General features: G+C 48.6%; 1 protein-coding gene and 1 long non-coding RNA gene across 2 annotated transcripts; one reads left to right on the forward strand and one right to left on the reverse strand.

The window, feature by feature from the left end:
• Positions 1-259: 259 nt before the first annotated feature.
• Positions 260-13,889, reverse strand: WNT8B (Wnt family member 8B). Its single transcript, XM_040562745.1, has 6 exons — positions 12,423-13,889; positions 6,022-6,055; positions 4,968-5,106; positions 3,776-3,901; positions 2,155-2,297; positions 260-1,720 (listed from the first exon to the last, which is right to left on the reverse strand). The coding sequence occupies exons 1-6, from the start codon at positions 12,518-12,520 to the stop codon at positions 1,163-1,165; spliced, it is 1,098 nt and encodes a 365-aa protein (XP_040418679.1). The 5' UTR covers positions 12,521-13,889; the 3' UTR covers positions 260-1,162.
• Positions 13,890-14,315: 426 nt separating this feature from the next.
• LOC121072792 lies at positions 14,316-22,103 on the forward strand. The gene is made up of 3 exons (XR_005821389.1): positions 14,316-14,651; positions 16,344-16,423; positions 16,531-22,103. It is a non-coding gene; the product is annotated as an uncharacterized LOC121072792 (long non-coding RNA).
• The last annotated feature ends 32 nt before the right edge of the window (positions 22,104-22,135 follow it).

Here is a 22,135-nt window from a genome sequence, read left to right on the forward strand (position 1 = left end):
ATCAAGCAAATCTTCCTGCTGCTTGCTTAGCCTATAGAGTATATACAATATGCCGTGGAGGAAAAAATGTTATGTATACATCACAGTAACTGTGCAATAAATTAAACTTCAAAGTGCTTCACTTTCCTATTTACAACACCATTAAATAGAAACTGACATTTTCTCAGACTATGAGGAAGTATTTAGTTAGTTAGCTGACAGGGTAAGAGTGCTCAGCAAGTACACCAAGAACTGGGGAAGGGGCTCAGCTGGCAGCTCCTCTCTGGGGGAGATTGGGATGGAAGAGGGACTGGAGAAGTGTGAGGGCATCATTATGGCACCAACCAGTCAAGCGCTGGGGTGAAAAGGGAGGCCAGACCTGAAGGCATTGAAGATGCAGAGCAAGCATGTAAGAAAGCAAGTGACGTGACCCCTTCTTAGGACAAATGTTTAATGGGCAGGTCAAGCAGCAGCTTGAATCTTGCTGCTGCTGTCTCAATTGCAAAGCGAAGCATTGGAGAGTTTAGCAAAGCTGTGAAAGGGTGGGAGGCGATACTGTGGGCTTCCTGGAGGCTGGCTCACTACAGGAAGGAGTTGCACACCTTTTCTCTTTCCTCAGTGCAGGGCTTAATAAAAGGCAGTAACAATTTTCTTTTAGGGCCTCTTTTTTTTTTTTTTTTTTTAAACAGTACTAGAAGCCTCTTCTGTTTTAGGGTATACCACTCTGAGTGGCCCACATCTAGTGGTGCCATCTTAGCTTCCTCATGTTTTCCTGAGTGTTGATCTTGCTTGCTTAAAAGCCCAGAGCAGCGTGAGCAGCACTTGCCTGGGGAACAGAAAAGCTGAAAGGAGCAGGAGCCACGGAGAGCAGCTGCGTTTTCAGCAAGAAAAAGAGTCACTGGATAGAGTAATCCTGGGCTGAAGGGACCAAATCTCACCTGGTTTTGTCAACATGAGTGTCCCAGAGGTCATCAGCCACTGCACTAGCAGGAAATGCTCGGTATGGCCAAGGCCCAGGGGAGCTCTTCTGCCTTGTCCAAGCCCCAGTGAGGTGATGCTGGGTGAAGAGGCCTTGCTTGGGAATGAGACAAAGCTAACCCAAAAGGAAATGGTGCCAGGGGTTGCTGGGGAGGTGGGGAGGGAAGGAGAGGGACAGAGAAGGCCGTGGAGAAGCAGGGGACAGTTAGAGCTTTCTCTTGAGCTTGCGGCTGGCCCCACCACTCCCGCTCCGCTCCCGCTTCTCTTTGCGGACGCAGAAGTACTTGGTGACCCTTTTGCGGCACTGCTCGCACCGCACGGCACAGCACCAGTGGAACTTGCAGTTACAGCTGGACACCATCTCAGCCCGCCTCTCCTCCACCGCCAGCCCGCAGTCCCCACACAGCCGCCGGCAGCTCCGCTTCTCCCACTTGCTGAGCGCCTTGCCTCTCTTCAGGCACTCCCTCCCCTCCGTGCCGAGCAGCCCCAGCGTCTTGTTCTCCAGGCAGTAATCAGGAGAGTCTTCCAAGTGGACCAGCTCCTTCTTGGAGATGGAGCTGAAGGTCTCGGCGATGGCACCCCGGCTGGCAGCGCTGTTCCCTGCCCCCTGCAGCAAGTCCACCTTCAGGGCCTTGTGGTACCTCTCCTTGAGGTAAGTGCCCACCTCCCGAAACTCGGGCAGCTGCAACCAGCAGGTCTGGGTGGTGCAGCTCCCCGACACGCCGTGGCATTTGCAAGTCCGCTTCATGGTTCCTTTGACAGCCTGCAAGATGAGGAGAGAGAGGGGATGCAGGAAAATGTCCAGTGGGCTCACGGGGGTCGTTTCTGTGCTGCAGCTCATGGACAGGTCTGGCTCCAACCTTGTGGAGGGGTCTGCCACGGCCCCTCCTTGTACAATAGACCTGACCAGGGATGGTTGGTTGAAAGTTCAGATTTGCTTCTCCAAGGGACTTTACTACTTGAAGAGGGAGAAAGGACAGCAAGGAGGAGTTAGCAGGGTAATCACGGAAGGTTCGCTATGTTAGAACAAACACTCATCATGTCAGTACTGCTACCCTGCCTTTCCTTCTCCTCAGCAAGGTAATTATTTCTTCCGGGCACATGCTTTTAGCCACAGCAAGCAGTGAGACACCATAGTGAATGGCCAGAGCACATCAGGTATGTGCTTCCAGGTCTGGAGGGAGGGAGGGGGCTCACCTTTCTACCTGCCTCATTGTTGTGCAGGTTCATAGCAGCTCTGGCATCTTGTCCAGTCTCCAGGGCATCCACAAACTGCTTGGAGATGGCTTCCCCGAAGCCCACGTTATCGCTGCAGCCTCCCCACAGCCAGCCTTGCCCACCTAGGAAAGGAGATGTGCTGTGCACTGCCAGGGAACCAGCCCCTCACCGTGCTGTGGCCCCAGGGATGAGAAAGGGTGGTCACCAGAAGTGATAGGATGGGGAATGGAGGCTGGGGGACAAAGCCAGCCATTTGCCCAGTGGTATTCCCAGTTTCCTTCCCCTTGGGTTTCTGCCATTTCTGCTGAGGCCTGGGCAGTATGTGGCTCATGCAAGAAGTGAAGGCACATATAACAAACCCAAGGATTTCCCGGCTTTCTATAGAACAGGATTCAGAAGCTGTTAATTATCATATATTAGCAGTCTTACGTAGATGAGGCTTTGGGTCTTTAATCACCTTCCCTCTAAACATGACTTTAATCAGTCCAGTCTGAAACCATACAGCAAGATGTGGCGGGTACTTTTGCTAACCTAGTGTGGGCTTGGTAATTTAGCTCAGCTGCCTGGAAACACATCGTGCGGTTTCTTCTTTTCCTCCTAGAGAAAAATACCAAATTCTCTGGGAAGGTTTGAAATCTGGAATATTCTGACCCTTGTGTGCCTCAGTGGTACATCGTGGGCGTTGTGGTTTAATGGCCTTGTGCCTCTTGTCCCTGAAAGGCCTGGCCCTTGCCTGGGTGCCCTCTCGCAGGGAAAGGCGGTGGTGTCTCACGGGAGGTGGATGATTGCAGCGGATGATGAAGTCCAAATCAAGAGCTGGGGCCGAAGGGAGAATGGAAACATTGAACCAGCGCAGAAACAGCAACCCAGAGTCAGCGTGGCAGCATGTGGAATTGAACCGTAATGTTTTGGACAAACCCAAAAATTTCTTTTGCCTGCCAAGTTTTTAAGTTCGCAATGGAAAATTTTCATGAAAAACAGACATGTTTTGGGGAAAGGAAGTGTAGCATGACTAGCTCAGTTTTCCAGAGAAGATAAAATTTGTTGTGTCGTTGCCCAAAAGTCTTACTCTCCTAGAGACGGGCCATCCCAGGCCTCAGACACCTATGAAATGGTGACTGTTTTAAAAAGTATTAGCCAATAAAGCAAATTACTCAATACTGGGCACTCCAGTGGAGTTTCTCACAAACTGACACGCACCAACTGCCCAGTACAGTTAAACAAGAAAAGGCTTTTAAAAGATCTTGATAATTTAAAAATCTCACTTTTTTCCTTTCAAAACAAAATGCCCAAATTTCACTGTTTTGTGTGAGAGCTGAGGGGAGAGCCAGAGCAGTGAAGCCCTGGGTTTCCACACCAAGGGTCACACAGCAGCTAGAGGCTAGGGACAGTGGGGACGGGGATGGGATGAAGGCTGGGCACTGCCAGTGTTTCTCCTGACTGTGCTCTCATATATCTGCTATGCTGATGAAAGCTCCTGAGGTCTATAAATGCCATCCTGCATTCCCCAACGGTAGTTCTGGTGAAATTGTGGAGGAGAGGAGAGCTTCCTCCTGCAGTCTGGGGCGTGACAGAGGGACCCCAGCTTGTCTCTCCTTACCGAGCTGCCCATTGCGGGAGTCGTCACAGCCGCAGTTGTCGAAATCCCCCAGGCTGCAGTTCCGGGTCAGTGTGTACATGACGCCTGCAGAGCTGATGGCATGGACAAAGGCGGTTTCTCGGTTTGCTGTCAAGCGGGAAGACAAGAAGAGCAAATGTGCTAAAGATTTCATGGCAAGACCAGTGGTAGAAATTACTCTTGCCATGCAGGAGACTGGGTTGGATGAGGTTTGCAATGAGCGGAGCTTTGCAGGGCAGAGAGGAGACCCCATATGTTAGATTAGCTTCATCTTGGCTTGAACCACATGAAGATGGAAGCTTCCAGGCTTGATCCAAACTGACTTGTGCTATTCCAAGGGTGTGGATGAGTTTATCGCTTGGCTGTCGTGGGAGCTCACCAGTGAGTATACAGCACAGACACCCAAATGTCCCCTGCATCTCACTGATACAACCCAGGGCGGAAGAGGCCTTCTCCAGGGGTGGAAGGGCTCCTTCCCCACAGCCCCCTCAATCCTTTTCTTCTGCTAGACACCAGCCCAGACTGACAGGGGCTCAGTGCGGTGCCCATACCTACCCACCAAGATCTGTGTGGTGTTTATCAGTTAATGTCACTGGGCCTTTGGCTTTCATTTAATATCAGCAGGGTCTGTATCTGAGCAGATAACCTAGACAGGAATGGTTCTGGGACCCTCTCCCAGTCCCAGCCAACACTGGATTTCTGCCCAAGGTGTCTCTGACATCTCAGTCTCCTGGAAGCCGTGGGGAGATTTTCCTCCCTCTCCTGCTCCTTGGCCAGAACACAGCCGCTGCAGAGCTCTGTCTGCTCACTTCACCTCCATCCCTCTGTTCACTGCTCCATGCTGGTTCCCAGCCCTGAAGGCAAGAGGCCCATCTTGAGTATGGTGTGTCCAGCAGCCCACACGGGGCTTGGTGGGGCACTCCTGCACCAGCTGGGTCTCAGTAGGTCCAGAGGCAGCACTGGAGTTGCAAGGCTGCCTTGCCTTGAAGCTAAGTCCCAGCACGTCTGATGTGTGAAGGGGCCTCCTGGAAGATCCCTCCTGGGCTTTCCCAGGAGAGGGACAGCCCGTGTGGGAACAGGGCAGGAAAGGAGGCACATGGGAAGAGAGGAGGGGCTGCTGGGCTCTAACCTGTGGCAAGGGGGTCCCGGTAGTGGTGTCCAATGCTTTCCTTACCGCTGCGCAGCCCGCCGTGGCTGGAGAGCTGCAGTGCCCTCTCAGGGCAGTTCCAGCGGTCCCAGGCGAACTGGAACTTGCACTCCTCGATGCCGCTCTGCGCCCCGGCTGCCACGCTGCTGGAGTAGATGAGATAGGCCTAGGGGCAGAGCAGCAGGTCAGGAGGGGGATGGCATCACCCTGGCACTGCATATTGAGGGCCCTGCTGCTTTGGGGTCTCGGTGGATGGAGAAGCATGGTGCAGAGCACCAGTCTCCTCAGGAGGCTGGCATTCAACTGCAAAGGACTTGTGTGCCATCTTATTGAGACAAGATGTACAGAGCTGAAGGGCTGTCCTGGGTTTGGCTCCCCTGGGGTCTGGCAGTTGCCAGCAGCCGCAGGAAATGCATTTTCTGCTGTGCCAGGTCAGAGGCTAAGCCTCTTGCAGGGAGAAGGCCAAATGGAGCTGTTGGCTAGTAGCCACATTAGGAGCAATGTGCTGGCCAGCCCAGGCAGTGGGGAAACCCTTATCTCTCCAGTGTGAAAGGAGATGGTTTCTAAAGATGAATTTATCAGGAGGAACAAAAATCTGGGGGTGAATTTTACAGCTGGTCCTGGTTAGGGAAAAATAAGCCTCTAAAAGAGGGGTCTAAGGAGAAGGGGGGTCAAAAACACCAAACAAGTTCCTGGCAATTCCAGCTGTGCTCCTTGAGGAAGCGTGTTTTGTAGGGCCACAGAAAGTGTCCTTCCAGCCGGATAACCATGGGTCCTGATGCTGACTGGATCAGCAGGAAGCAACAGATGGCAGGTGAGATCCTCACCTGGTGTCAGCAGACCCATCTCCAAATTCTGACCCCAAGCAGCTTAGGAGCCCAGGCTCCTTTGCTGACAGCCCATGGAGCTGCAGCTCTTAGGAGGGTATCCCTGGCCCTCCCCTGCCTTGTTGCTGGAGTCCTGGGGTGAGGGGAGCTCTGGCTGAGGCTGGATGGAGAGGAGTGGGAAGGAGGAGCCACCCCCCACCCCCTTTCCTGGGTTTAGTGGAATCAGGGACAGAGATCAAAGGGATTTCTCTTACCTTGGGGCCCGTCATCAGGAAATTATTCACTGACCTGGAAGACAGAGACAGTGTCAGCAGGGAGGGGGTGACGGCGGAGGGGCCTGGGGAATGCCTGGCATCCCAGGGCTCTCCTCTCAGCCCCGCAGCCTGCCTGGCTCCTGGCTGCAGGCACCTCTGGTCTCTCGGTGTCTCCTCCTTCCCCCTGCCTGCTCCCCCCTCCAGGTTGGACCCTCTCTGCCTGCCCAGCCCCAAGGACCCATCTTCCCCAGGTCCCCATGACTGCACTCTCCTCTGCCCTCCTCTCCAGAGCAACTCCCCAGCCCTGCTGTCTGCACCCCTCCTTCCCTCCCCACTGCTGCAGTCCCCTTGCCCTCTATCACCGCTCCTTCTTTTCGCTCTCCTCCTCACAGCTGCCTTTCATACCAATTCCCCCATATTTTTAGTGCTTCCTTGCTCCCCTACCCTTGCTTTTTGCCATAACCAAATGCTCCTCAGCTTAACTCAGGGTAGCGTGCACCCAGCCCCAGGAGATGGGCCATGCCCCATGGCCTCCTGCATTCCTACGATGCCAGCTTTGGCAGCCCATGCTCTTCTCTTGCTTGGCCCAAATTAATCTTTGATGTTTTCCAAGTGAAATGTGAAAAAATTGAGACGAACAGTTTCCAGAGCTGCCTACTTGTAAGTATTCCTGTGAAAATTTTATTTCTGCTACTGTTTACGGAAAACTGCCACTATTCATAGAAATTCATTTTTCTACTGAAAATGCACTAGGTCTACTTCAGTAATCTTAAATTTTGGGCTTCTAAAATCTTTAGCTCTGTGAGCCCAATGATCCCCCTGCTTTGTTCCATAGATCAACAAATTCTACTCCTTTTACAGAGGGGAAAAAAATGTGGGCTCCCTTCCTAAGGATATTGCAAAATAAAGGAAAGGAACTCTAATATTTATTTTTGAATCACAAGTTTTTTGCTGCCAATTTCATGCTCTTTTGGCATGTGGCTTTTGTTTGTCATGGCACAACATTTTTAACCAGTTCCTCCTGCCTCCAGGTGGGACGGGAGGGAAAAGCAAAACAGCAGTCTCTTCTCATTGCTCCCACCTGAGACTACCCTGCCCAAAAGGCCACACTGTGCCCAGTGAGATCTGCTGCCTGCCAGGGCAATGCACAGGTGACTGCAGAGCCTGAGCTGAGAGCAGCTTCCCCCTTTCCTTGGGCAGTGGTAGGCCATGACCTGGCCACCAGCTGATGTGACAGTGTCCTCAGCAGGGACTGAGAGTGTCCTGAGCTGCTGCTGTTGGTGGGTGGCAGCTGGGGGCTGCTGAAGCTGAATGAAGGATTTCAGGAGGTCACTGTAGGATCACCAACCCCTCAGCCTGGTTACTGCCTGGCCGCAGGCTTGCTCACAGGCTAGCATTCAGCTGGCTATTTCTCCACTGGAGAAAATCCCCACCGGCCTCCCCCATTCCCTGCAGCCTTGAGCTCCTTCCCCTGTACCAGTACAACGATTTGCAGGATCGTGCTGGAAATCAGGGTCACTGAAACCTTCCAAGTCTCTTTTTCCACCAAGAAAGGCTGTTTCAATGCAAGTGGTCTGTCAGTATCAAGACCATGTGTGGTGCTGTGACCACTACAAGGGATCTGGAGGATGCAGCTTAGCTATGTCTGGCAGAAAGGACCAACAGCCAACCCCGACAATCCCTAGCCAGAAATGAAGCAAGAGGAGGGAGGCTTATCCTACAATCAGCTCGTTCCAAAACTCCAGGTTTGCAAAATAACCCTCATGACTGTTTCTGGTGACTCTGTGGAGAGCCTGCCCTGCAGGCACACTGTGGCTCTAAGATAGATGAGTGCTGTACCCCAGTGGAGGACACCGAGGCCGGGGAGGTGATGTGAGCTGCTTGAGACCTTGCATTGAGTAATGGTGCAAAAGCTGGAGCATACGCTGAGAGAAACTGGGCTCTCACAGAGCCTCAGCGCTGGGAACCCCAGCGCTGGCTTGGGTGTCCCAGGAGTGCAGGCAAAAGCAGACACTAACACCCCAAGGTGGGCGCAGAAGTGCAGCCATGCGGCAGTCCCCTCAGCTAGAGCTGCCCTGACGGTGATCTCTCAGAGGTACACCACAAAAAGGAGGGCTAAGGAGGGCTAGCTGCTTTAGCTCAGTCAAAACCACAAGAAACCCGATCATTCCTATTATTCACAGTTGAGAAGGAGTTCGAAGAGCTAGTTTGCAAAGTTTCATTTGGCAAGTCTACTTTTTTTTTCCTTTTTTTTTTTTTTGTGGAAATGTATCCATATGGATGAAGATATGGGAAAGGCTCCCCCGGGTCAAGGTGGGAGGGGGCCGTGGCCACGGCACAGTGTGAGAGCAGCAGGCCCTTTCCCTTTGTTTCAGGCCCGGGATTCAGCCCCAGCTGTTCTTCAGGCCCGGTGGGTGCTTCGGCATGAAGCTGATGGCTATTTTGCAGAGGAATTTTCCTCTGGGAGCCGCTTCTGCATTGTACAGCTAATTAAATATTTCCTGGGACTTGGAGAGACGGCATCTGTAGCCGGGTGATTAGAGCATCGGGTGACCTGAATCACACAGGGGCATGAACCTGGGGCTTTTCAGACTGTGTAAGCTCTGTGGGTCCCCATCCTCGCGCAACTGGGTAGCAGCATGAACAAGTTATTTTCCATCTGTTTTCCCTCCTGTCCTTTGCCTTTTCCTTAAGAGCTTTGCCATGGGGACCACACTAGCTTGCTTATGACAGTGTTGGTATGAATCTGAGTCCCTGGTAGCAGCTGTGAGAAAATTCTGCTAAAATGCCCTCGTGTAGGAAAGATCTAGGGAATTACAATTCCTCTCTTATCTGGCCTTTGTGAAACGAGATACATCCCATCTGCACTGCTTCCCACTTCTTTGGTAGGAAAAAGCAAATTCCCAGTGCTCAAGAAGCATTTGTTTCAAACCTTTGCGGGCCTCATCTTGGACTAGGAACCCTAGTTGTGAGGGTGGCTTTAGGAGGAGGACAGTAATCCATGGGTTCAGGGTTTACGGAAAACCAGTCTGCTAGCAGGCGTCAGTTGACATAACTGCATTGAAGCAGTGGGTCTGTTCCTCCCAGGATAAACCTCAAGGTTCACAAAAAGGCCAAGTTCAGGATATGCCAATTCACCATCTGCAGCTGAGCAAATGGTACAGTAGCAATTTCCCAGCAGGATATTCTGAACGTTTTTATTAAGTCGGAGAGACAGAAGGCATTTTCCCTGAGCTCTCCGATCAACGGGCAGGCATGCTGCTGGGTGGGTTTGTAGCACTTAGATGAGTGAAGGGTTCTTTCAGATCAGTACACTTACCCCCCCACATTTAACTCTTGCAGCTGCAAGTGCTTTCAGGAGAAGGGGAGATGGGACAGTTTGAATATCGGGGTGCTATCTGCTGCAAAGTAGGCCATCGTATGGCTGGAAGTTTTCTTATTTATTCTGAGAGGGAACGAAAGGTAATAATGGAGACAAACTGTTCACTTTGTCCTTGACCATATGATCTAGCTAAGAAAATTTCATCTTTTTTCTGGATATAGTCTCTAGCAAGGACAGAAAGCAATTAAGCCACTTGTACCACAGAAGTAGTGGAATGTTGGCAGTGCCACTGGAGTCATCTCTGAAAGGCAAGTAGCAATCACTATGGAAATGAATCTCTCTTCGTTTTTGTCTCTGTAGCATGATTTGTTTATTATTTTTTATATTTTCTAGCTATCTAATACTCTTTCCCTCTGCCTTCAAACTCCAGGATAGCATTACACAGATGGGAGCAGAGCAGAGACAGACCTCAGCAGCCAGGGAGTAGGGACCCACCGAGTGGGCAACCACCTTCCCAGCCCACGCAGGGCACTGGGCAGGGTGTTATGCTAACTCTGTTCATTGCGGGATAAAGCAGACCTAGGACAAGTGATGTTTCATTGCATCTGATACTAGAAAATTATCTCAAAGCTAACCTATAGCAGAGGTTGTCTGTCACATTCTGTTGGGTTCAATAGGAAATGATGCCACCAAGTATCTGTCCCATTATATTTTACACATATCAAATACTAATAAGCCTCTGATAATTTCTACTCAGTTACAATGTTACCCAATAACATGCACCCTGCTCCTCAGTTTAATATGCCCTGAGAGTCTTATCAAATCTCCCATTAAAGAACTTGTTTGATACCTGATCACCCACTCACGCTGCTCTGCTGCTGATTCAGATTTCTCTCTTTAGAAAATGATATAGCTGTATTTAGATCTTTACTGTCATTGTTTTAAACACAGAAAATGGATACAATTTCACTTTCAACCTGAATTTCATCCTCAAGCTATTAGAAAACCAGCAACACCAGAAACTAGAGGCAACCCCATATCTGAAGTGTAAAAAGCATTTGGAAGCAAGTTGTGGCATTAGAGGTTGTTACATTATTCCTACAGGATAAGAAACTAGGAGGTAACTCATTAACATTTGAGGGTTTACATTTGTTATTTCATTTCTCTCGATTTTCTTATATTTATTAAGTTTTTAGTTCCTAAATACAATCCTGACACTTTGCTGGTCTAGAAACATGCTGACCATTCCACCTAGCTTATATGGCAGAATCTAATTCACTATCAGAGAAGGGAAGTGGCCACATATACAAAAAGCATTTATTGTTGATCTAAATACCTCCCCCTGCCCTGCTCTGAATTATAGTGATCAAATCACAGAAGGAAAAAAAACAAAACAAAACAAAAAAAAACGATCTTGTTGAATTTTAAGCACTTAGATCAGATAAACAGCAGAAATTGCAAGCAGGATTATTACGATTCCCATTAACCTTTTTTTTTTTCTTTTTTTTTTTTTCCTCTGTGAGAGTTAAAGGACAGGATCTGCAATATGATCATTTCAAATAAAGTTTACAATTTTCCTTTCTCTCAGGAAACTATGACCTATGAGCAAGATGCTCAGAGAAGAGCTATCTTGAGCTATAAACTTTTCTTTTAGATAAAACCTTCTGAAAGTCAAGCAGGACATTTAGACATTCCACTTCCATTGAAAATGTCTGGGATTTCTGTATTTCACTCCACTTCATGCACTGAAAATTCCGCCCTTTGACTTTTTCTAACAGATGTTGATTTATTTTTCCTTTTAATGTATTTTAAACCTACTTTATACTGGGGAAAGTAAGAGACATATAAAGGGAGAAGGAAAAGAACAAAATAAAATCAGTATGAGTTTTTGCCTTGCCTAGCCTTTCTGCATAACATACATATTCCCCTTGCTCAGGAAGTAAAATTTGTCCTGAGTTTGCCACTGTATCATATTTAGAGGTCTACAAGGGAGGAGAAAACCTCTGAGAGAACACAGATTTCACCCCCACACTAGCAAGAATCAGTTCCCATTTAGTCTTGAGTTTCCCTTTCTGTAATTTTGATTTTTCCATCCACAGTAACAACTCCAGAGATCTGCTATGGGGGAGGCAGGGGATTTTAGTAATTGAATGGGAAAAGACTTTCCTTGCTGTTAGAGATAAGTCTGTGATCCACTGAGCAGATTCACAGGGGCATCACAGAAAGGGAGAATAAAGTTTGGGTACTCAGTAGAAATCACTTATGAAACAAATACCTACAGAGCTAGGTCATTTGAGCCCATCTCCGCTTGAGCATGGGATAGATATACTCCACAAGAGATGATACTAGAAGTGATGCAAATGTAATCTCTTTCTGTTCACCCTTATAAAACATTTCTGGAAATAAACAACTCTGAGGATGAGCATTAGGTCGCCAGGAGATGGCCACAGGTTTGTACCCAGGGGATGCTTCTGATGGGTCCCAGTTCATTGGGAACTAAACCGTAGCAATTTCTACACCAAAAGCTTCTCCCCAGGAAACCCTAATACACAAATTTCAGACATGTAATCCTGACCCTGTGCAGGCATCACAGAGTGATGCTCCTGTGCATCGAGCTTATCCCTGCTGTCTCTGAGCTCTTAATCAGGGACTGTCTTGTCCGGGGAGAATAAGAGAAGCCCCATTTGATTTGGTTAAGACCAGAGGCAAGCAGACAGTGAGCCTTTGGAAAACCAGAAATCCCTGACTGTCCCAATGGGATATCTTCCCAATTGGAAGTGAGGGGCTAGATCTTTCACATCTGCTCTTGGGACATCTGCTCCAATTTACTCCAGCTCAGGATCTGTCCCATAGAGTTACTGCTGGGAGGTGAGGGGGAAAGAAGGGGAATTCTCTGCTTAGATCGAATGTCTCTGCCAATGGTTGTCTTGGGACTTAGTTAAATATCTGGGCCCACTAAAGAACAGAACAGAGCTACATGGAAAAGAGGGGACATTTAGGAAGGTGAAGAGGAATATCCTTAGGGTCTCTGGGAAGAGCACCTGCCTGCGACACAGGCTGAGGTGCTCTCAATACTCACCAGGCACAGCAGGGTTGGAAGAAGGGAGTGAGGAGGAAGATGCCCAGATAAGGGTCCATGTGAAACATAAAATCCAAATAAAGAGGGAGAAAGGACATCCTAAAAAATAAAAATAAAAAAATGGGTACCACCACCAGGGAAACAAAAAGAAAAAGGAAAGAAAAAAAAAAGAAAAAAGAAATGCAACAAAAATTAGGGAAGGGATGAAGTTATTTTCCACCCGGCGCTCCTGGTGTGATGAAGAGGCGCATGCCCCCTGAATCCCAACTTCTGTGAAGGGTAACCAATCCTAAAGTAAGAGCTAAAGGGGGGTTGGTGAAATGGAGCCGCAGAACTTCCTAAGAAGAGATTATCTACTTAATTAAAGATTTTTTTTTTTCCCTAAGTCCTTCAGCCAATCAGGACTCAAGTGCCAGAGAGAGATTGAACTGATGAAAAGAACACCCCAGGTTCCTCGAAGACAAATGCACCACGAAAGGGATAAGAGGGAGGGAAAAGGGGGGGAAAAGGAGAGAGAGAGAAAGAAAAAGAGAGAGAGAGAGGGAGAAAGAAAGAGACAGCAAATCCCTTAAAGCAATCACTAGACTCAATCTCCACGGCCGCTGCTCTGCCTCTCCATCCCCCGCTAAAGCAGCGGGAAGGGCTGCTCGCCGTGCCCTCACCTCCTCCTGCTGCAGAGGCACCACCAGCAGCTGGGTGCTCTGGCCTGGGGGCTTGGGGATGGCCTGCCTGGGCCCCATCTTTGGAGGTGTCAGGGAGAAGGCTGGGGACATTTATCTAAGTATTGTCTCTGCCTCGGTCTCCCCCAGAAACTTAAGGGGATCAGGGCCAGTTTAGGACTCCATCTGCTCCTCCCTCATCATGGAGACCTGCCCTTTCTTCCCACCTCCTGTGTGCAATATGCCATCTCTGCCCTGGAAGAAAGGTCTCCGGCTAAACCTTCCCTCTCACCCTTAATTTTTGCTTTAAGGGTGTTCTGTGAAGTCCATGCAAGAGTACCTTGGGTTTGGGAAAGTCAGTGGTTGCTCAGTGAGGTGTTATCCCAAGTCAAGGGCACCCAGCCCATCCCTCCTGGCCACAGGGGACATGTCGGTGTCACACCTCAGCCACTCCAACCAGCCCCAGGCCAACGGGACTGCCCTCGCCACCCTGTCCTGGAGCCCTAGGAGCATCCTCTGCACCAGCTCATGGTCAAATCTCCATGCCCTATGGGGTCCGTAGGGAAGGTCATCTTCTATCCAGGACACCACCAGCCAGCCCCACATCTCACTGCCTTCCCTTCTCTGTGCCTGTGATAAAACTAGCAAAGCTGCCATGCAGCCACCCCAGATCTCTTTCAGGCATTGAGCTATATGCTTTCTCCCTGGTGTGAGCTGCATCTTCTCCACGCTGCACAGCTGATTTTTGTGCTGTGGATGTGATCAGCCAAACCATGTGTTGAGACCCATCAAACTCATTTCACCCAAGGAACAGGCCAGGCCAGGGCAAGGATGTGGCCGGGCTCCCAAATAGAGGAATACCCCTGCTTGGTGGCTCCATCCACGCAGCCAGCAGAGACTTGCTCTCAGACGGCCTCTGGCAACTCCAGCTGGGCACAGGGCACCATGTGCAGGCAAAACACTACCTTTGCCCTCAGTGCTCTCATGGAGGGGGCTGGCTGTTTGCAAGCACCCAGGTGAAATGAAAATGCAGCCACCCTCAGCTTATCCCAGGGTCAGCTGTGCCTCCCAGGTGCATCCTAGTACAGCCAAGCTGGTGGTATTTGCAAAAATTAAAGCCCAACTCCTGGAGCCACAAATATTTTAAAAATAAGATGTTATGTATGCTAAGAGCTTGAAAATGTACATGGTGGAGGCTAAAGCTCCAGAAACTGAAAGGTAAGGGGAATAAGCCCAATTATTTTTTCCATGTTGAGCACAATTTAATGGTTTTGGTGACCTAAATCATGACTCTGAAAGGGTCTGCTCCTTCAGGGCAAGCCAGAGGAGAAAGAAATACCACAGCCACCAGGAGCTTTCAAAATGTGCTCCGTGTTTGACAAGTGTTTGCAATAGCAGGAAGAAGAATTTTCAGCTGCTTCTTGCAAGTGTCCAAAGGCTCATTTCTGTACACTTGAACCAGGGTTTTCTCATTCCATGGGTCCAGCAGCAACAGCATTTTGAAACTGGGCAAAACTTCAGCCACATCTTGACCAACTGGAAAGGAAGGACGTACACCAGCTCTGCTGGGGTGAGCTATTTTTATTTACTCCATGATAAATTAAGTAAGGGGATTGCAGAAAGGAGGAAAAAATAATTGTAGGCAGATACAAAATAAAAATGGGGAATTTATGTTTTTAATATCTGGATTTCACAAGAGGCAGGCAGGCTTTCCCCCAAGCTCATACAAACACTGAGAGCACTAGGGTGCTTCGGAGCCAGCAGCCTTCCCAGTCAATTTCTATTTTCCATCAAATGCAATAGTAACTTTCCCGTAAACAATCATGTTCTTCAAGCCAAAGAGGCTGGAGGCAATGCCTGAGGAAAAAAAAAAAAACAAACAGTCCCAAACATTTTTTAAAGCACTTAATTACAGTTCTCAAAGGCTGTATAATAGAATCTTTGTGGTAGTCTCTAAAGAAATGGGATGCAAAATGGTTTTATAATGTTCACCAAATTTTGTTATTGTTACTAAACAAAGCTCTGTAAATTTTCTAAAATGGGTCCACAAAGCATTAAGATACATTTTATAGCCAGAGAGACTGGTATATTATCCCATCTGACCCATTGTCTAATTCAAATCCCATCTGACCTTTGCATGGAGTTCTGTAATGTGTGTTTGACTATTTGCTCATCTTTCAGAAAGGCAGGCAGGGCTTGAGGACAACAAGAGATAGAGGAGCTACTACCACCTGTGGTTTGCTTACAGTTTTGTTTAAAAACAAAAAATGTATACATATAATACAAAACACAAAAATAAGATGTCTTTAATTTCCAGAGTACAGAGGAAATCTTAACTGTCTTTAAAGAGCTTGTAAAAGTAATCACAGAAAGATTAAAAAATACAGTCTCTAACACTCTTACTGCCTTTCACCCTTATAACAATGCACTGATGGAACTGAAAATGAGGTTAAGAAGTGGGGATAAAAATTCCAAGTCTGGCCCACAGATATCTCAAAATTTTATTGGCATCAATACAAAGTTCCCGAAGGACAGATTTAAAACAAACAAACAAAAAATTAAAAAGGTCAGGAATAAAAAAAATAACTATTTTAAAAAATACATCAAATAGATGAAAATAAATAAATAGATCATGCCTAGGGAGTGAAGAGAATTCACTCCTGAAAGAGCAAGAAGTCTCAGGAAGGTCTGCTTTCCCAGAGCAGTAAGCAGACTTCGACTGACCTGACTGCAACTTTGCCTTTTGCACCAGCTAAAATCTGGCTTCAACAGTATCTGGTGCTTGTCAAGCATCCCCAAAGGGCCCCCAAAAGTGTACATATTACTTGCAATCCACTGCTGAACTTGTCCTGTGCTATTCTGCTCCTGTGGTCAAGTGACTCCAGAAACAAAGCTGGGGAAATTTAATACCTTTTATTAGAAGGGTTGGATACACAATGCAAGAAGCTAATACATGTGGGGTTTTGTTTGTTTGTTTGTTTTTATTTTTGTTTTACCATTTTGGCTTTGAAAAGGCAGAAAAGTTGCTGGTGTGCCCAGAAGCCTGTTATTTTTATTTTCTTTGCCATATCAACCTAAGATTGTGCCACTACTGACGGTATTGACACACCTGAACACGCAAATGGCTGCATGACCTCTTCACTGTAAGCTTGACTTTGTAACCTTCATGCTCTCTATCGCTGCATGGCTGACGCACACTGAGGAGGCTCTCATGAGGTCTGCTTGTGCTTTACCAATATTAAATCTGGCCTCATATTTGCAGATTCTCCCTTCGGTTCATGCAGGGACAGTTCAAGGGACACTACTGCAGTGACAAGGCTGGGGACTGGGAGGATAGCACAGGTGAGACCCAAAGCCACATCTGAAGCCTTCAGTAAGACTCAGCAGTGTCCCAGAGAAAAGGGGCGATTTCTAGGCTAACAGCTTTTCCCCCCCTCATTTTGTTTCAGAAAAACCTTTTCCTTCTGGCATCACAAAGCATTTTCCATCTGCAGCTCTCGAAGAGCCTCAGCAAGACAACTAGCATGCTTTTGCCTTCGTGCAGAATGCAAAGCTGATGCTGTGGCCAGGAAGCACTTTGGGAATAGATCTAGTCTCCTGGGCCCCAGGCTGGCCCCAGTCTCCATCTACCTGGTCTGGTGTTCAAGTCAGCCTGGCTCAGGGGAACTGCAAAGGTTTCTAGGGAGAAGTCCTCCTTAGCCATCACACTTAGAAGGTGGTGTGCCTAGGAGAAGGGAGCTTAGAGGCCTTCAAAAGCTCCAGTTCATCCTCAGCCTGTGCTACCATGATTCCATTATCCCATATTATAATAGTAGAGGGTATTTCCTCTGAATGGTCTTGACTTACTGTGGCAGTAACTTGCACAGGCTCACACTGTTACCAAACTCTTTTGAGAGTCCAGAAAGTGAGTGCAGGTGCAGAGCAGTTGTTGCCAGCACACTCTGACGGGGCACCAAAAGGGACAGAAGTGCTGAGGGGTGGGTACCTGTGGATGACCCACCTCTTGAGAATCACAGGAAAGTGTGTGTGTGTTTGAGGGGGGAAGAGAGGATGCTGTGCCATCGAAGGACCAGCAGGATGAGCTTGGAGAAGCAGAACAGTCAGGGTGGGAGGGGAATTATGTGCAGCACTCCAGGAAGGTGTAACAAGGAAGAGCAGGACTGAGCAAGTCAAAGCACATTCCTCACCGGCTGGCAGGAGACAAGATCACCCTGTACGTGAGAGGGACCATGCCAGCTCCCAGCTCGAGCACCGTGCCCTGTCTGCATGCCAGCCGCACCTCGCTCCTGTCCCCATGCACCTCGAAGGAAATTTGGGCTCCCATGCTTTCCCCTGGGGACCAGGAGCCCAGACCATGTGCTGCTGCTTGGCCTGGACACAGCCACTGTCCTTCAGAGAAGCTTGTGTGGGCCACCACAGACTGAGTCACAGGGAGTCAAAGATACCCTGCTGTAGTGGCCTTAGGGCTAGTAGCTGGAGGGGAAAGGTCTTTGGATTCGAGAGGTCCGGAGCTCAGTGGACAAGAGGATGAGGCAGGAAAAACAGGAAGGCGGCCCCAGCAGAGCAGTGTAAATGATGGCTCATGGGTGTCTTTGGCAGGCCTGAGGAACCCGAGAAAACCTACATGGGAGCTGCTGAAATAGGTTCCTGTTGCACCACAGGCATGCATTTTGTTTCCCTCTTCAGGCTCCCTGTGCTCCCCTCAATATTATTACTATCAGGAATATTTGGAAACAAAACCCCATTTCAAACTGAGCAAAATCAAGCCCTTTCATTAAGAAATCTGCCCGGTGGCATGCTTTGATCTTTTTTAGCTGAACCCATCAGCAAGCTCGGCAGGAGCTGCAAATAGCCCCGGCTGGTTTACAGCTGGCCAGCCTGCGCTGAAGCAATTTTGCTTGTCTCTGGTGCCGAGACTGATTGGCTTGGAGTCCCTTTTGTAACCACGGGCAGGAGGAGCTTTATCTGCGGGTTTTACATGATCCTGTGATCTTTTCCTTCACTAATTTGCCATACGGCCTAATGAGCGTGCAGAGGCATGCGTCGCCCCGGATGGCTGCAGGCCTCCGCTCGGCAGCCGGCAGATGGTGCTCCCACCTCACCGCAGCGTGCCGTGTCCAGGCTTTGCAGGGGATCCTGGCATAAAAAACCTCCCCTCTCCTCCAGGCCAAAGCACCCGGAGTCCCCAGCACGGGTAAAAGCCATGAAAAGCTGGAGAGACGTCACAGCAGAGGAGCAGAGACACGTGTGGAGGGCTGGCAGCGGCCTGACACGTGCTCTCTGCGGCCACCACACGTGTCTCGTGGCACACATCCCTGGCAGCGCGGTGGCTGCTGCTGAGTCCTCTACTGACACTTTGGGAAAGGCCAGGTGCTCACTGACCCTCGAGAGGGAGATGGATGCTCTGCAAAGGAGATCTTGAACCACATGTCACACTTGTGCCTCCTGATAGATCCTAGGATGACCCCCTAGGTCAGGGGCCTGCAGTCCTGGCTCAGCTGTTTGCCCTAAAACAGTAGTAAATACTGTGCTGGCACAAGCCCAGCGAGGTCCTTTTCTCTTTGCCTACGGATGACTAACATGACTACCCCTCGGCATTTACCCGCGATGAGTCAGGCCTGCAAAATCATGAGACTGGCTTGAGAATAATACACAGTGAGAGCTATTTGTGTCCAAGCCTTTAAGGTACTCTTGGGGCTTGTTTCCTCTGGAATCGGCAGGGCTGGGAACATGCTGTTCTTGCACAATGGAAGGCAAGCTGAGAGTCCTGAGCTGCAGGCGATGAGCTTTCTGATGAGCATCAAATGTCAAAAAGCTCGCGATAGATTATAGGAGGCGGGAAGGCTGAGAAGGCATACAGACCTCTCTGAGTTGCCCCAAACTTGCTGAGTGGGGGTCCTGGCTGTTTGCATGAGAGATCTCATGCATTCAGTGTTCATGCATTAAAATAATGGATCTTTCTTGCTCTGTCCTTGGCCAAAATCTTCCCTTGGCTTTCATTGTGTTGCTCATTTCCACCTTGGGAGTGGCTGCACTGCAGCAATGAGCATCAGACCAGCCTATGGGGTGCTGTGGCTCTCAGTGAGCTGTAAGGAAAGCTGAATCCTTTCCTCATAAAACCCGGGGCTCAGGTTCTGGCTCTAGCGTCAGTGTCCATTTGTACTGACCAGGATCATCTCTTCTGCCAAAATAGTCAGTCAGCCCCAATAAAAGGTGATGATCAGGAGTTTGGAGGCTGAATCAGACAGCTGGGATGAAGAAACAGCTTCAAGACATTCAGGGTAACTGGCACCATGTATTACAAATCCTTTGCAAATACCATTGCTGACGAAGACAGAATCCAGATCCTGTCAAAATCTTAAGTATGAGGCACTTTTTTTTGATGGCTGTTAGAAAAATGTTGTGGGACACTGTTGTTGGACAACCTTGACCTCTGTTCTAAATGTCCCAAGAAAAGGCTGCTACATAAATAGCAAAGTAGCACTTTTGTTCGCCTGTTGGGAATAAGGACCCTTGGCTTTCATACTGTCAACCTGTTTTCCCCACTGATGAGAGCTGCCAGAAAGAGGAGTGTTGTTGAAGTATAATGCTTTCTGAAGGAGGTGTTGCTTTTCCTGTCTAAAGGGATGAGGCTAAGAGCATGGGCTAAGGCCTGATGAAGCTGAACAGATTTTCCTTAAAGCCCTAAAAAGTAGACAGCCAGAGACTGAAGGAAAGAGAAATGTGCAAGAACAGTAACCCTTTGCTGAGTGTGAATGTTGAAGCCCACTAGGAAAGAGGGATTCATTCTGGTCAGGTGCTGCTGAGGGGTGTCAGTACATGACAGCAAACTGTTCTGGCCATGCTACAATTCATTGTCAACAACTGATAGTACTCAAGCTTGCTTGTACCACTGTTTTACAAAGTCATTCATGTCTGACTTCCATCATGGCAGCATCCGAAGACATGGTCCACTGCAGCCTCCCAGTACACTTATGAAACATCAGCTGTTGAGTGGAGGCTGGCAAGTGCACCATGGCACAGGTAACGACTTGCCCAGAGTCAGGCAGTGAGGTGATGTATCGTATGATACATCTGAGCTGAAAACAGAGCAGAGCGGAGCCTGCTACCTGGGAGAAGAAGGGGAGGGAGGTTGCTCCCTACAGCATTGTCAATGCTGAGACAGGGGGTACCCTACTGAGGTGGGGTGCAAGGTCATCCTGTGAAACGAGAGGCTTCTGGCCAGGGGCTGCTTGGGACTGGGAGCTCAGTGAACTGAGGATGGCACCCTACCAGGTGCAAAAGAGGATCCTGTATGAAGTGAGCTCTTCCCAAGCACCAGAGTTTATTTGGTGACCTGCATCTGGTCTCAGAGTGCAAATCAACAGTGATGTTGCACCGGTTTTACAGTAATACATGCAAAGTAGGAATGAGCCCTGTGTTTAGAGGACACAGGAGCATTCATTACACCATCCATGTCACACCAATAGAGAGCAGGCCAAAAAAAAAAAAAGCAACTGCTACCACATAAGAAGACTAGTGTTGATATTAATCCATCACAAGGTGAAATTTTCTGGAATTAGGTACTTCAGGTAACTTTGTTGTTACCTGTTACCACCACAAAAGTCATGCTAACTCCCAGAGTTTCTGCTGCCAGCCTTCATAGCAGTACACGTTCGGAAGAAGAATCCCACCACTTCCTCTGCTCAGCTTTCAGAAATATGGCAAAATGATTCAGACCTCACGTCACCAGGGTGAGTGAAGAGTAATAAATACATAAACCCTTGGATGGCAAGATGAAGGCCACGAACTGGGGCGTGCGGTCCCTGCAGTTCCTCCTCTCCTACACGGGGATGGCGATGCTGTCTCAGCTCTTCTTTCAGCGACAATGCACACTGTGCGCTCTGTGAAGGGCTCTTTTTTTAGCACCACAGGGCGTGCTGACTAGATGATGCCACATGACAGAGTCATTCTTCCAGCCGGAGTCTGTTCTGCTCTTGCTACGGTCCGAAGCCTTGCATGCAGCTGCTGGAACAGCCCTACACGCCTGGGTTCTGTAAGCAGAGAAAGAACAAAATGTCTTCAGGAATTAAGTGTGGTGGTTTTGGGAGGCTTTTTTTTTATGCTATTTACAGGACTGTATCCAGTGATTGTTAGTGGTGATGCTCACGGAGAAGAGAGACACATCCCTGCTCAGGAAACAGGGTCTTCTAATTCCAGCTTACAGACTTTGAGCATGGATATAAATTATTCCCCTTTTACCTGCCCCGGTCTTCCTCCACAGCTAAGTGTCTACTTAAACTGTAAGCTTTTGGAGACAGTGAGTATCTTCCAGTGTGGGTTTGTAGAGCACCTGGCAAAATAGGGACCCTTGATCTTGATTGCAGCTTTCACTCATTATTTTAATAATAGCATCAAAGTCATCATATAAATTAATTTACCCTGAACACTCCCTTGGCATTATTGCACTCTAGATCATGTGTGATAAGAAATGATGGATGGAAAACTGTGTGTGTGTGCACGTGGCAATGTCTGTGTAGTGTAAAACCCCTTTCTGAGTTTGGTGTGACTGGAGGTGTGACACCTGGGCTGCTAGGCTGAGGTGACTGCCCTCCAAGTGGCAGCACCGCACTCAGATGTTATGTGTGTGCCATCTCTGCTGCCTGCCACAAGGTTTCTTCCGTGTGGGAAGGAGTCAACTCGCCGACTTGGAACCAAAGGATGATTTTGTAGGCAGTTGTGGTGGTTCTCTGCAGAGGCACCTCCTTAGAGAGGGGGACACACGGCCTGGAGGGTGACCAGTATCTCCATTACATGTGGCTACAAGGGATACTGGTTGATCCATCTTGATCAAAAACAAAACCCAAAACAAACAAACAAACAAACAGAAAAGGTTTGTGCAGATAGGGAACATCCAGTCCCTTCCGTGTTTTTCATTGTTCATTAGAAACATCACTGGAAGTAGAGGTGTCAGTTCATAAGGAGAAACTCCCTTTTGACTAAAAGAATCCTGGCAAAGGACTTTTTAAACAGGGACGTTTGTCATTTTTCCATGAGTAATGTGAGGAGCACTAA

This window comes from Cygnus olor, chromosome 7 (assembly GCF_009769625.2).
Source record: "Cygnus olor isolate bCygOlo1 chromosome 7, bCygOlo1.pri.v2, whole genome shotgun sequence".
Classification (NCBI taxonomy): Eukaryota; Metazoa; Chordata; class Aves; order Anseriformes; family Anatidae; genus Cygnus; species Cygnus olor.